General features: G+C 37.7%; 1 protein-coding gene across 4 annotated transcripts in view; it reads right to left on the bottom strand.

Moving 5' to 3' along the window:
- AMBRA1 (autophagy and beclin 1 regulator 1) overlaps positions 1-12198 on the bottom strand; it is a 160634-nt gene extending 148436 nt beyond the window's left edge. The window contains exons 1-3 of one of the 4 annotated variants that reach the window (XM_070760229.1): positions 11967-12198; positions 3205-3441; positions 166-224 (exon numbers count right to left, since the gene is read on the bottom strand). In XM_070760229.1, coding sequence (XP_070616330.1) covers positions 166-224; positions 3205-3339 — 194 coding nt within the window. In that variant the 5' untranslated portion in view covers positions 3340-3441; positions 11967-12198. Of the gene's footprint in view, positions 1-165; positions 225-3204; positions 3442-11853 lie in introns of all 4 variants that reach the window. The other 3 variants (XM_070760215.1, XM_070760222.1, XM_070760237.1) reach the window with 3 other exon arrangements.
- Positions 12199-12652: the final 454 nt, after the last annotated feature.

The raw sequence follows: 12652 nt of genomic DNA, 5'->3' as shown, positions 1-12652 counted from the left end.
AATCATTGACTTACAATAGTTCATTTAATGGCCATTCAAAGTTACAACAGCACTTGGAAAAAATGACTTATGACCATTTTTCACCCATACAACAATTGGTCACATGATCAAAATTCAAATGCTTGGCAAATTGGTGAACATAATAAAAAAACAAATAAATATTACCTGTCTGGACTGAATGCTAGAAGAAAAGTGGAGCGTGGACTATCCGGTAACTCAACTTTCTGAAAATTAAAAAGGACAGAACAGTTTCTAAGCTCAAAGTACTTTCTATGTAAAAACTCATTGTGAGCAATCCTATAATGCAACCAAAGTATTGGATTTCAGAAAAACAAATTTTAATGCAATGGGAGAATATTTAGATAATGAATTAAAGGGGAGGGATAAAATGGCAGGAGCGAGCATCCAGTGGACTGTATTAAAAAAGGCCATCTTAAAAGCCACTGGACTGTATGTAAGACAAATAACTAAAGGTAAAAGGAAGAAGAAACCGCTATGGTTTAGCAATGATGTAAGGGCTATAGTCAATGAAAAAAAGGCTGCCTATAGGAGGTATAAAGAGTCTGGAAGTATAGCTGATAGGGAGGTATATAAAATGAGACAGAAGGAGGCGAAACAGATAATATATGCTGCTAAAGCCTCAAAAGAGGAAGAAATTGCCAAATCTGTAAAGAAGGGGGATAAAACCTTCTTCAGATATATTAATGATAAGAAGAAGAAAAACTGCGGCATCACGAAGCTTAGTACCGGGAATAATACATGCATTAATGGGAATAAGGAGATCGCTGACCATTTCAATAGCTACTTCTGTTCAGTTTTCTCAAAAGACACCTTACAAAATAATACTATAGAGGGATATAGCATTGCTTCCAGCTGTACGGATTCAGCTCCAATGATCTTAGAAGCCGATGTCTTAGAAGAACTTGAATGATTAAAGATAAATAAGGCAATGGGTCCAGATGGCATCCACCCCAGAGTTCTTAAAGAACTCAGATCTGTCATTACTACCCCCCTGACTGATTTGTTTAACCAATCCTTGTTAACAGGAGAAGTTCCTGAGGATTGGAGAATGGCCAGTGTTGTGCCTATTCACAAGAAGGGCAGTAGAGAAGAAGCTGGTAACTACAGGCCAGTTAGCTTGACATCAGTTGTAGTTAAAATGATGGAGACTCTACTCAAAAAGAGGATAAATCAGCATATAAAAAACAATAACTTATTAGACCCAAATCAGCATGGCTTTACTGAAGGCAAATCATGTCAGACTAATCTCATTGATTTCTTTGACTATGTCACAAAGGTGTTGGATGAAGGTGGTGCCGTGGATATTGCCTACCTGGACTTCAGCAAAGCCTTTGATACGGTTCCACATAAAGAGCTGATAGATAAATTAGTGAAGATTGGACTTAATCCCTGGATAGTTCAATGGATTTGCAGCTGGCTGAAGCGTAGACATCAGAGAGTTATTGTTAATGGCGAGTATTCTGAGCAGAGTCAGGTTACAAGCAGTGTGCCACAAGGATCTGTTCTGGGTCCTATTCTTTTTAATATATTTGTGAGTGACATAGGGGAAGGTTTGGTAGGGAAGGTTTGCCTATTTGCCGATGACTCTAAAGTGTGCAATAGGGTTGATATTCCTGGAGGCGTCTGTAATATGGTAAATGATTTAGCTTTACTAGATAAATGGTCTAAGCAATGGAAACTGCAGTTTAATGTTTCCAAATGTAAAATAATGCACTTGGGGAAAAGGAATCCTCAATCTGAGTATTGTATTGGCAGTTCAGTGTTGGCAAATACTGAAAAAGAAAAGGATTTAGGGGTAGTGATTTCTGACAGTCTCAAAATGGGTGAACAGTGCAGTCAGGCGGTAGGGAAAGCAAGTAGGATGCTTGGCTGCATAGCTAGAGGTATAACAAGCAGGAAGAGGGAGATTATGATCCCACTATATAGAATGCTGGTGAGACCACATTTGGAATACTGTGTTCAGTTCTGGAGACCTCACCTACAAAAAGATATTGACAAAATTGAACGGGTCCAAAGACGGGCTACAAGAATGGTGGAAGGTCTTAAGCATAAAACGTATCAGGAAAGACTTAATGAACTCAATCTGTATAGTCTGGAGGACAGAAGGAAAAGGGGGGACATGATCGAAACATTTAAATATATTAAAGGGTTAAATAAGGTCCAGGAGGGAAGTGTTTTTAATAGGAAAGTGAACACAAGAACAAGGGGACACAATCTGAAGTTAGTTGGGGGAAAGATCAAAAGCAACATGAGAAAGTATTATTTTACTGAAAGAGTAGTAGATCCTTGGAACAAACTTCCAGCAGATGTGGTAGATAAATCCACAGTAACTGAATTTAAACATGCCTGGGATAAACATATATCCATCCTAAGATAAAATACAGAAAATAGTATAAGGGCAGACTAGATGGACCATGAGGTCTTTTTCTGCCGTCAGACTTCTATGTTTCTATGTTTCTATGTTTCTATATGTACTATCATTTTTGCTTTACAAAATCAACATTGGAAAAATGAAACATGTTCTTAAAACTTCCATATGTTATATCAAGTGTCTCCAATCTATGGGCCATGGCCCTATAGTGGACTCTGGTGGATTTGCAATCAGACTGAGGAAATAGTCAGTAAGCACACATGTGAGTGTGCACACAACTCATGCAAATAGAGATGCATGTTTATGTGCTTGCTTGCCAGCTGCTTGAGTGAAGCCATCCACTCCTCCTTCCCCACCGGTACATAAAGCCAGAAATGTTGCAGAATTCTGTTATATCATTTCATAAAGGCTTTAAAACCAGGACGTATATGATATCAATTAATCCAAATCTATTAATTCTGCAAGTATAATACATTGAACTATCTACAGGCAAAACACTCATAACGCAGCTAACTGAAAACTAGATTATTTCAATAATTAAGGATGTCTCGATTCAAAATGTCCTTATATATGGGATTCCCTAACCAATTTGCTCAAACTGAAGTTACTTGAATAAGCAACGAAACATTTCCAACCAAGAAGAAAAGAATTTTCTTCAATTTCCAGATAACTCTATCTGGATGACTGAAAATCTTCATTGGCATGCCTCCATGTAAAGCAGGAAAACATTAAAAACCCTTTAGAATTCCTGCCAATCACGGTGGACAATATTGCACTAGATGAATCAATATGCGCTATATGGCTTGTCTTACCTTGCCTTCCCATTTCATCCAACGGGTTTTGTCTTCCACCAACTCCTGCAAAAGACGCTGTGCTCCCAAAGCTTGTGTTCCCCGTTCTCGGCCCCAGAGGATTCGCACAGCATTCTTTTCTGGTACAACCTTCATGATTTTAGTGCAGAAAATGAGTCACTGACAGTCACTCAATCTCAAGTGCCAAGGATCTACAGAAGGGCCATCCACATCTCGCAAGGCTATCTTCATGGAAATCTAGATAAGAGATATTTCAAAACATGGCCTAAGACAAAAGTTTCCTAGGATCAGTACAAGTACATACAATTTATCATTCATTTAATAGTTAGCATTGCTTATCACCTTAAGATGAAAGGACAATTTAAATTTACTGCCTCTTGAAAGAAACATATTTAAAATTGCAGAATGATGAAACTCATTTCCATTCTAAGCCCACCTACAGGAGACTGAAAATAACAATGTACAGAAGAATTCAAGCATTTTTGTTTCAGCCAATTATATAAAAATTCCATTTAAATATAGTTGAGGAGTTAAAGCACCAGGCTAGAAACCAAGAGACTGAGAGTTCTAGTTCCACCTTAATCATGAAAGCCAGCATGACCTTGGGCTAGCCACACTCTTTCAAGCCAATCCATAGCAGCTCACTGGGTTACTAGGAGAAAATAGGAGGAGGAAGCCATGTAGGATATAAAGGCAGGATATAAATACATAAAGTAAGTACACATGGATGTGCTAGAGCAGTGGTTCTCAACCTGGGAGTCGGAACTCCTTTGGGGGTCCAACAACCTTTTCACAGACATTGCCTAAGACCACGGGAAAAGACAAATTTCCCATGGAGTTTGAAACTAAAGCTTCTATTCTGACACTTTGGAGCTTACAGTATTTTTACAATCCGATCAATAAGGCACTTACAGTAGGGGCGTCTCTCTGACCCTCCTGCCAATCAGCTTAAAGCTCTGTTGGAAGAATTAGTGCTAGACTTATGGTTGCGGGTCACCACAACATGAAGAACTGTATTAAGGGGTCGCAGCATTAGAAAGGTTAAGAAACATTGTGCTAGAGCATATTGTTAGATTGGAAATATATAACAAATCAAATCCCTGATTTTATCTAATATTTACTTCATGATAATTTTGTAACATGGTCATTCCAATCAACTCTTTCATTTCAATAAAGGCAGATATCAATTAGCATTGCATTATCTAGAATGAAATCAGATAAGTTTAGAGTTTATCCTCAAAATTATCTCACTCAATAAGCAATGTAGCTAAACATATAGAAAAATGTAGTACTCTCTTTTGATAATGCTTCCTGTTTCTATAAAAGGTCAATTCTTCATTCACAGAATTTTCTTGTAAGTTCTGCCTGCAGAAACAGGTGATGTAACAGATGCCACATAACAAGTGGAAGTAAAATGTAATCTTTAATTAGATTATGAAAGTTTACAGAAAATATAATCATATTGATTTCTATAAACAACCAAAAGGAAACTGGGCAGTTCTTATTACCATCTTAATCTGACTGAGGACTTCCAAACTGCTGACTTAACATCAGCCATTTCTGAAGGGCAGTATTTTTAATTAGCCACAAGAGATATTGCTAAATAAACTCCTTAAAAGTAAATAAACTTCTTAAAAGAACCTTCTGCAAAATTTACACTGTCCTGATAAAATAAATTCAAAACTCTCAAACTTTTATTTTACAGATTCTATATCCTAAATAAATTTTATCCAAGATTCATAAACCTGTAACACACAATTCTAGTAATTGTAAAAAAATATGTAATTAACATAATGTTTAGTATTTTATTTTTTTAATTGCTGTAAGTCACTTTAAGTGCTTATACAAATATAGAGGTGTGGTATAAATTGTATATATTCCAAAGTATATAGTTGCTAATTTAATTTCTATATCAGTAAACAACCTCTTCAACTTAAAAGCACTTGAAATAAATATTTGGCATATCTTGGAGGAGTTCTTACCCAAATATGGGTATAGTTAAGTCCTTTCTTAATTTATCAACTGAATATAAACATGGTTAAATCTTAACTTTGACTAAAAATTGCAAATTCTGGCTAAATATTCCTGCTGTTGAAAAATACTCTCAACATGCTGGTCCAGAAGCTAACCTTTTCATTACAGATCAGGCTCACAGAAAACCTTTGGTTACAGAAAATGGCATTAGGAATTAATAGTATCTTCCTACTCCAAGTAGAGCAGGAATTAATGTATTTCTGAATGATAAACAAAATAATCTAAAACAGACATATAGAGGGGAGAAAGGCTTTCTTTTACTGTGCTTCATAACAGTAAAATGTGACAAATGAGAAATCAGTCATAAGAAGGCATTTTCATAAACAAGTTTCTTATTAATAGCTTCCATTTGAACAAATTAAGGAAGACAATAAATAAAACTTTCCCAATCAGAAAGAACATTCCAAATACATAGATACTAGGAAAAATATATATTACACAAGATACTAACTACAGAACATATTTCAAAGATTAAAATATTGAAAGGTATGATATATCTAGTCTAAAAGGCTATCATCTTTGAAAAACAGCCCTCTCTTAAAAGCAAATTACATTTAAGGGCTGACAATTCAACCAATACATTCAGTATCCTGAATCTCACATCTGATATCTCACTTTTTCGCACGCTATGTAGATGCTCTGCATTCACAGAAAACTATTTTTAGGATGTATCTAGAGTTTCATAGAACAACATTCAAGCATACAGGCAGTCCTTGACTTACAACCATCTATTTATTGACCATTGAAGGTTACAGTGGCACTAAAAACTTATGACCATTGTTCACATTTTCAATGATTGCAGCATCCTATAGTCATAACCTAAAAACTAAGCACTTGGCAACCTAACTTTGGTGATTTGCTTAACAACTGTGGCAAAAAAGGGTTGCAAATTGGGACAAAACTCACGTAACCACTTAGCAACAGAAATTTTGGGTCAATTATGGCCATAAGATGAGGACCACCTGTATCTATGTTTATTTAGAAGGATATCCCATTACAATAAGGTGTTATTTCTTCATTATCTTCCAAATTTCATATTCTAGAATGTAGAGAGGTTTTTTCACTTCATTAAAATCAATTCATTATTCATTTGCCTATTCTATCCTCTTGCAATAGATCTGGTATAGGTATAATGCATTGGTCAATAGCTTATATGCACATTTCTGCAAATGAAACTTGTCAAGGCCATCATTTAACAATAATTTATGCATGTTTTAGTTCCTAAAATATTAATCTTCTGATTCTTTCTGCCTATAGCTGCATGATTCCATCATTTACAGCAATTAATATAATTTTGGCTTTATCCTATTTTAGGGGTGTATGGGGTGCTCAGGGAAGAATAGGACCTCTGGTGGTGTAGGGGCATGTTGTGTCCTTTTACGACAGCTCATTTAGGGCAGCTTTTAGGGCAGCTCATTCACCTTTGGTCCCCACCTTTGGCATGCACAGCGGCCACACCCTGGGCAAAAGCTTCGAAAGGCTGGCCAAACCAGGCTGAGAGTAGCTGATGGATCACTGACCTTCAGCGAGATACGGGCTTGTCTATCCCGAGCATGTGAAGACAGATTCCGGAGGACTGAGCATATGAAACCTACTAGAATAGGTCAATGGTCATGAAGGCAGTCTCTGTAAGCGATGTGGCATGCTAACAGCACGGCAAGATATAGAAGATGCCCTGGTCAACCACTAGGAGAAGGGAAACTCTGACTGCAAATCTCCACTGCCTTGTGGGTATATCCATCATTGGAAAAGGCTTCAGGAGTAAACCTTGAGGCAAAATCTGGAGCCAGAGTCCCAGAAGCAGTTCATGACTGTGTACAGTCATGTTCTGATATCTACTGCGACGTAGCTGGAACCAATCATATTGGCCTTTGCCATTCCTTTGGATTATTTCACAGACGTAGAGAGGGGAAATTTGCTGCTTGGGACTATCCTCCATACTAATCTAAACAGGCTTCATGCTCTGAGGAGTCCCTAGCATGATACTATGGTTTTTCAAGACGGAAGGATGCCAATACAATGTAATATTTTTTAACCCTTTCAATTATGATTAAATAAGCATTCATTCATTCAATTTATATGGCCATCCATTTCAAATACATGACTCTGGCTTCCAGGGAAGAAATGGCAAACCAAAGACATTAAAAAGAGGAACTGACCACTACAGTGGAATGAAGAGCCAGCAAGTCAATTGGCTCTTTGTAATGCCCCTACAAAGTGAAGACTTAAGGTCACCCACAAGTGCTTCATAAATCACACCTCGTGAGGAGACTGCAAGACCGTGGTTCCGGGTAGGTTTAGAGATCTTGAATTGAGGGAAAGTCATTTTTGCTCAAACCACATTTGAGACCATTATGGGCATTAGGTTCACCTACTTTCTTTGCTAATCACTGTCAGAAATTGCTTATTAATTACTTTTCAACTATTTGGAACCTTTAGCACTGGTGAATTTTTGTCAATTGTTAGTGAAAGTAGTTTTAAGTACAAATTTAAGGATTTTTTTAAAAAATCTGGAATAAATAACAAAAGGGTGATTAAAACTTTAATTTTAGAAAGTTATAAATGGGCTAAGGATTTGGATAAATTTGAAGTAAGATTTTGGAGTAAATTAGAATGAATCATTTTGTTATTTTGAATTTCTTTTAAAAATGATGGGATGGTGATTTTGAAGGTTGCACACTACCTGGAACCAAAAGGCACTAAAGACTACAATTAAATGAGAACATTTAAATTAGACTTACTAATATGGTAAATAATAATAGAGTAAAATATTTTAACATTGAATGTATTGAAGAATATTTTTGAACAATAGATCTAGAACTTAATTTTATAGATAGTGTTTAAAAGAAGTTATAGAACAGGAACAAGTTTTACCAGACATGACTCAGAGTGATCTGAGAGTGGATTTAAAAATCACAGGATTCAATAATGAAATGGAAAAAAAGCTACACTGGATACACAAAGGAAATTAGCTAATATCTTAATTAAAAGGTATACACAAATAACAAATTCAAAGAGTTATCTGGATAACTTTCCAATATTGAATTTACAAAAGGGACTGGTTAAGACTTTAAATAATTTTGTGAGAAGGGGAAAGAGAAATAATGCAAAAAAAAATAAAGTTTTAGATCATTATTTTAATGGATTAAATAAGTAAATTAATTATTAAGTAAATTATTAAAAATGAAAGAATACAAAATTAATTTACTTATTTATCAATATAAAATAAGTATGTTCATAACCCTTAATGGGCTTTTGCTGACTGGGACTGAATGACAAGGGTTTAAGGATTTGTTTATAGATAAGAGATCAAATATGGGAAAAGATCATTTACTGTATTTTAAAGGTGATAATTTACTTAAATTGCTTATTCTTGTGATGAAGGGCAGAATCTTTATATATATATATATTTCCTTTCTTTTTCGTTACTATATTATTTTTTCCTTGTTTTCTATGTTCTAATTTTTAATTTACTGTACTTTTTATATTTTATCATTTTTAAGCTTGTATTAACTTTTATCTTTTTAATAACATTTTAATAAAATTGCTACTAAAAGATCAAATACATAACCCTAACAATATTTAAACAAGATAAAAACAGTATACAAAATTATTTTTAAAATGGGATTAAGAATCTGTCCACATCTTAATAAAATCTCAAGATGATATATAACTAACCTAAATTAAATAGTAGAGAGGATAAGGTAAAAATTATTTAAATGTTCTCAATTTTTAAAAGTATAAGCTAATTACAAAGTGAAATTCAGTGAAAATAAAAGTAAACTGTACATTGCCAGTAAAGTATTTGCAAGTTTATTTGTAAACTGTCTTTCTATCAATTCTGTAATATTCAAAGTTGTTTGACAGCAACTTTGAATTCTAATTGTCAAATGTGGAACAGAACTTCTTTCACAGAACTCTATCCAGTCTGGTAGTTGGTACCAATATTAGGATATAACTTTTCCCTGCCATGCCACTGGAAAAATATTTTGCAAGTTTGATTGGCTGCATTCTATGTCTCTGTGAGAATTCCATTCCATGAAATCTTTGGGGGTTTTCCAAAATTTTAAGAGAATATAAGATTGTTCAAGATGATTTTAAAAATAATTGAAGTGGGTTAACAGAAACATAAAATAAACCAAATCAAACTTTTTTTAAAAAGGTAAAGGATCCCTGAATATTTTACTCAGCTAGTGATTATAGACTATAAGCGATGGTGCTCATCTCTATTTTGAGGCCACTGAGCCAGCATTGTTCGAAGACATTTCCGTGGCCATGTGGCCAGCATACAGCACAGAGCAGTTAGCTTCCCATTGAAGTGGTGCCTATTTATCTATTTACATTTCGTTGCTTCTGAACTGCTAGGTTGGCAGGAGCTGGGGCCAAAATAGGGGCTCACCCCATCTTGCAGCACTCAGGTCTCTGTTAGCATTCCAGCCAACAAGCCCAGCATCTTAAACCACTGAGCCACCGTACCGCCCTTGAAAGTGATTGGGCAAAACATAAAAATATTTAAATTATATTCTAATATTGGTACCACATACCAGACTGAATAACAGTTCTACCAAAAAGCCCTGTCCCTCACATGGCTCCTAAGCTGCTTTGTTTGAAAATTCAAAGCTGAGAGGAGGATACCTGGAATGAATGTTCAAAATATACTTGCAAGTACTTTATTGGCCTATCTAAAATATTAAAATCTGTACTTTATATCACTATCACAGAATTCCCCAAGTTTTGTTACATTACATAATATCCAGAAGACAAGACTAGCTCAAATCCAGGACTTATTTTTCTTTCAAAGTAATAGATTTCATAAATAATGGGCAAAATACCTTGAAGCAGGAGAATTAAAGCTTTCTTGCTTAATTCTTATGCTTTAAAGGTGTTTTATTAGATTTACTGGTATGATTAAAAGCAAAAAACGCTGACAGGAAAATAACAAAGTTCTTTTTTGGCAGGACATACACAGGATTTTTTTTTTGTGCAACTGAGTGAACTGCTGGGATCCTTGCAACTCATATTATTACATCATAAAGTGATGGAAGGGGGAGAGCCTAATTTAGAACTGTTCCAAAAAGATCTATTTTTTTAAAGAAGTTTTATTTGTATATATTCTGGCAGGAACCTGCTTATTAAAGAAAAGGTTGGTTTTCTTTACTTTTATATAAAAGAAGCTTCATGGTTATCATTGTAACTTACCATACGATGTTGGGAGATTGAGATGGGTGAGATTGCATTTATTGTCTCATAATGAGCAGCAACCCTTCTTTTAAAGGGCGAACTATAGATCTACCCTGCAATTGTCATTAGGCAGGTCATGTCTACTATATTCGGGACTGCCTTGTGCCGCATAGCTCCCAGCGACCAATCAGAGTCCACAGGGTTGGCCTTCTCCGGGTCCAGTCGACTAAGCAATATCGATTGGCAGGGCCATGGGAGAGGGCCTCCTCTGTGGCAGCACCGGCTCTCTGGAACCACCACCACCACCACCTCGAGATGTGTACTGCTCCCACCCTACTGGTATTTGGAAAAGCCTTGAAAACCTGGCTTTGCCAGCAGGCCCTGAGCAGCTGACACTCTTCAATTCCGGCCACAGTAGGACTGCAAGACATGAGATGACTGTATTAATGGGATTTTAAACTGTCTTTATATTATTTTTATTATTGTAAGCGGCCCAGAGTCCCTTAGGAGTGGGCGGCATACAAATTTCATTAATACATAAACAATAATAAATAAATGTCTCACTCTGCTTTCTCATTTTTTTTACATATACTGAGAGCATGCATCAAATTCCTTGTGTGTCCAATCACACTTGGCCAATAAAGAATTCTATAAAGAATTCTACCTCTAAAATAAACACACACAGGGTTACCTATTTGCTCTCCACTTTTTTTAAAAAAAAACCCAACTCTTGGTTAAAAGAGAGGTGGGGGGGAGTTTGTGAGAATTTTTTTTCCTAGCAAGGCAGCAGGTTAAACTTTCCCTTCTCCTCTTCGGGAACCAGACCAAAACAACCACCACCCCGTCCATCTCTGCCTTCAAAGAGGAACAGAGAAGCAGGAAAAGAAGAGAAGGAAGCAGGAAAGATTTACGTACGGATGTTTTGTTGGGGTTTTTTTTTAACGTGTGCTAAATACAAACCAAAAACCCACCCGGTGGGGAGGGAGGGGGGAGGAATTAAAATATGCCAGAATATGCCCCAAAATAAAATAAAATAAATCAAAGCCAGCCAGCTTTTGCCTCTTTTAAACAAGAGGCCTCTCTCGCTCGGAAGGGAGGCTTGGCCGCCACGGAAACAGCCGCGGGTGGGCCCTGTGAGTCTCCTCCCCCCCTCACCAATTCGTGGCAATGATATTCCTGAGGTAAAAAAAGGGGGGGGGATGCGAGGGTAGGTGCCTCGAGCGCGAGGGACGGGCGGCTTCCAGGTGGGCGGCTGGAGGGACCGAAGACGCCAGGCTTAGGCCTTAAACCGCCTCGTAGTAGCCCAAGCGGCTCGACCTCCGGCGCCGCACTGGGTGCCTCCTCCCCGCCATCCCCTCGAAAACCGCCACTCCGGCCTCTCCCAGGAAAGAGGGGGAAGAAGCAGGCCCAGAATCTCTAGGCCTCGGAGCCTACCTGAGGCAAGGAGCGACTAAAGGCCCGGAGGCGCACGCAAACGTTCCCCCCTCCCAAAAAAAACGGCCGGACGTATTTGGTTCCCCCCCTTGGGGAGGGAAAGCGACGGTTACCGAACTGGCCGGGATCTGAGGGGGTGCCGGTGTGTGGGAGGGGAGGAGAGCAACCCAAATCCGGCGACGTTCTCCCCCGCCTTCTCCTTCCCAATGCAGCTTTTTCTCTCTCTCTCTCTCTCGTCGTTTGCCTCTCTCTCTCCGGGTTACTACTATCAAGGCCAGGGCGCCTTAGTCGAGCACCTCGCCAGTCGAGTCTTGGAGCCGTCACGGGACGAGCGCCGAGCCAATCGAACGGAGGAGACCGGGGAAAAGGGAGAGCGGGAGCTGACGGGCGGGGCTCTGCGGGCTTCGGAAAGGAAGAAGGAGGGGAAAGCGGGAGTTGGGCGAGACTGGAGAGCTTTCCCGTTCGGGTGTCATTTGATTCTCGCCAAACATCGCGGGGGGTTGAAAAGCCTGAAGATAAACAATAACCGGTGCTTCCCCCTTGGCGTTTCTCTTTCTTTCTCTCTTTCTCCTTCCTGTCTTTCAAAATACTGTATATAGTACATCCATACTTCCTGATTTTTAAAAAAAACCTCATTCGTGTGTCATTATAAAATATTTTATGCTATGGGGCTGCTGTTTCACCTGTTTTTTAAATATTTCCGGGTGGGGGTTTAGTTAATAAATGCAGCTGAAATGTATTTTCATTGGCAAATAAAATATATTTTAATTGGTGAATCAAATATAGAATGTAGAATAAA

This window comes from Erythrolamprus reginae, chromosome 1 (assembly GCF_031021105.1).
Source record: "Erythrolamprus reginae isolate rEryReg1 chromosome 1, rEryReg1.hap1, whole genome shotgun sequence".
Classification (NCBI taxonomy): Eukaryota; Metazoa; Chordata; class Lepidosauria; order Squamata; family Dipsadidae; genus Erythrolamprus; species Erythrolamprus reginae.
The sequence above is the reverse complement of the archived record's forward strand: the minus strand, read 5'-3'. Positions and strand labels throughout refer to the sequence as shown.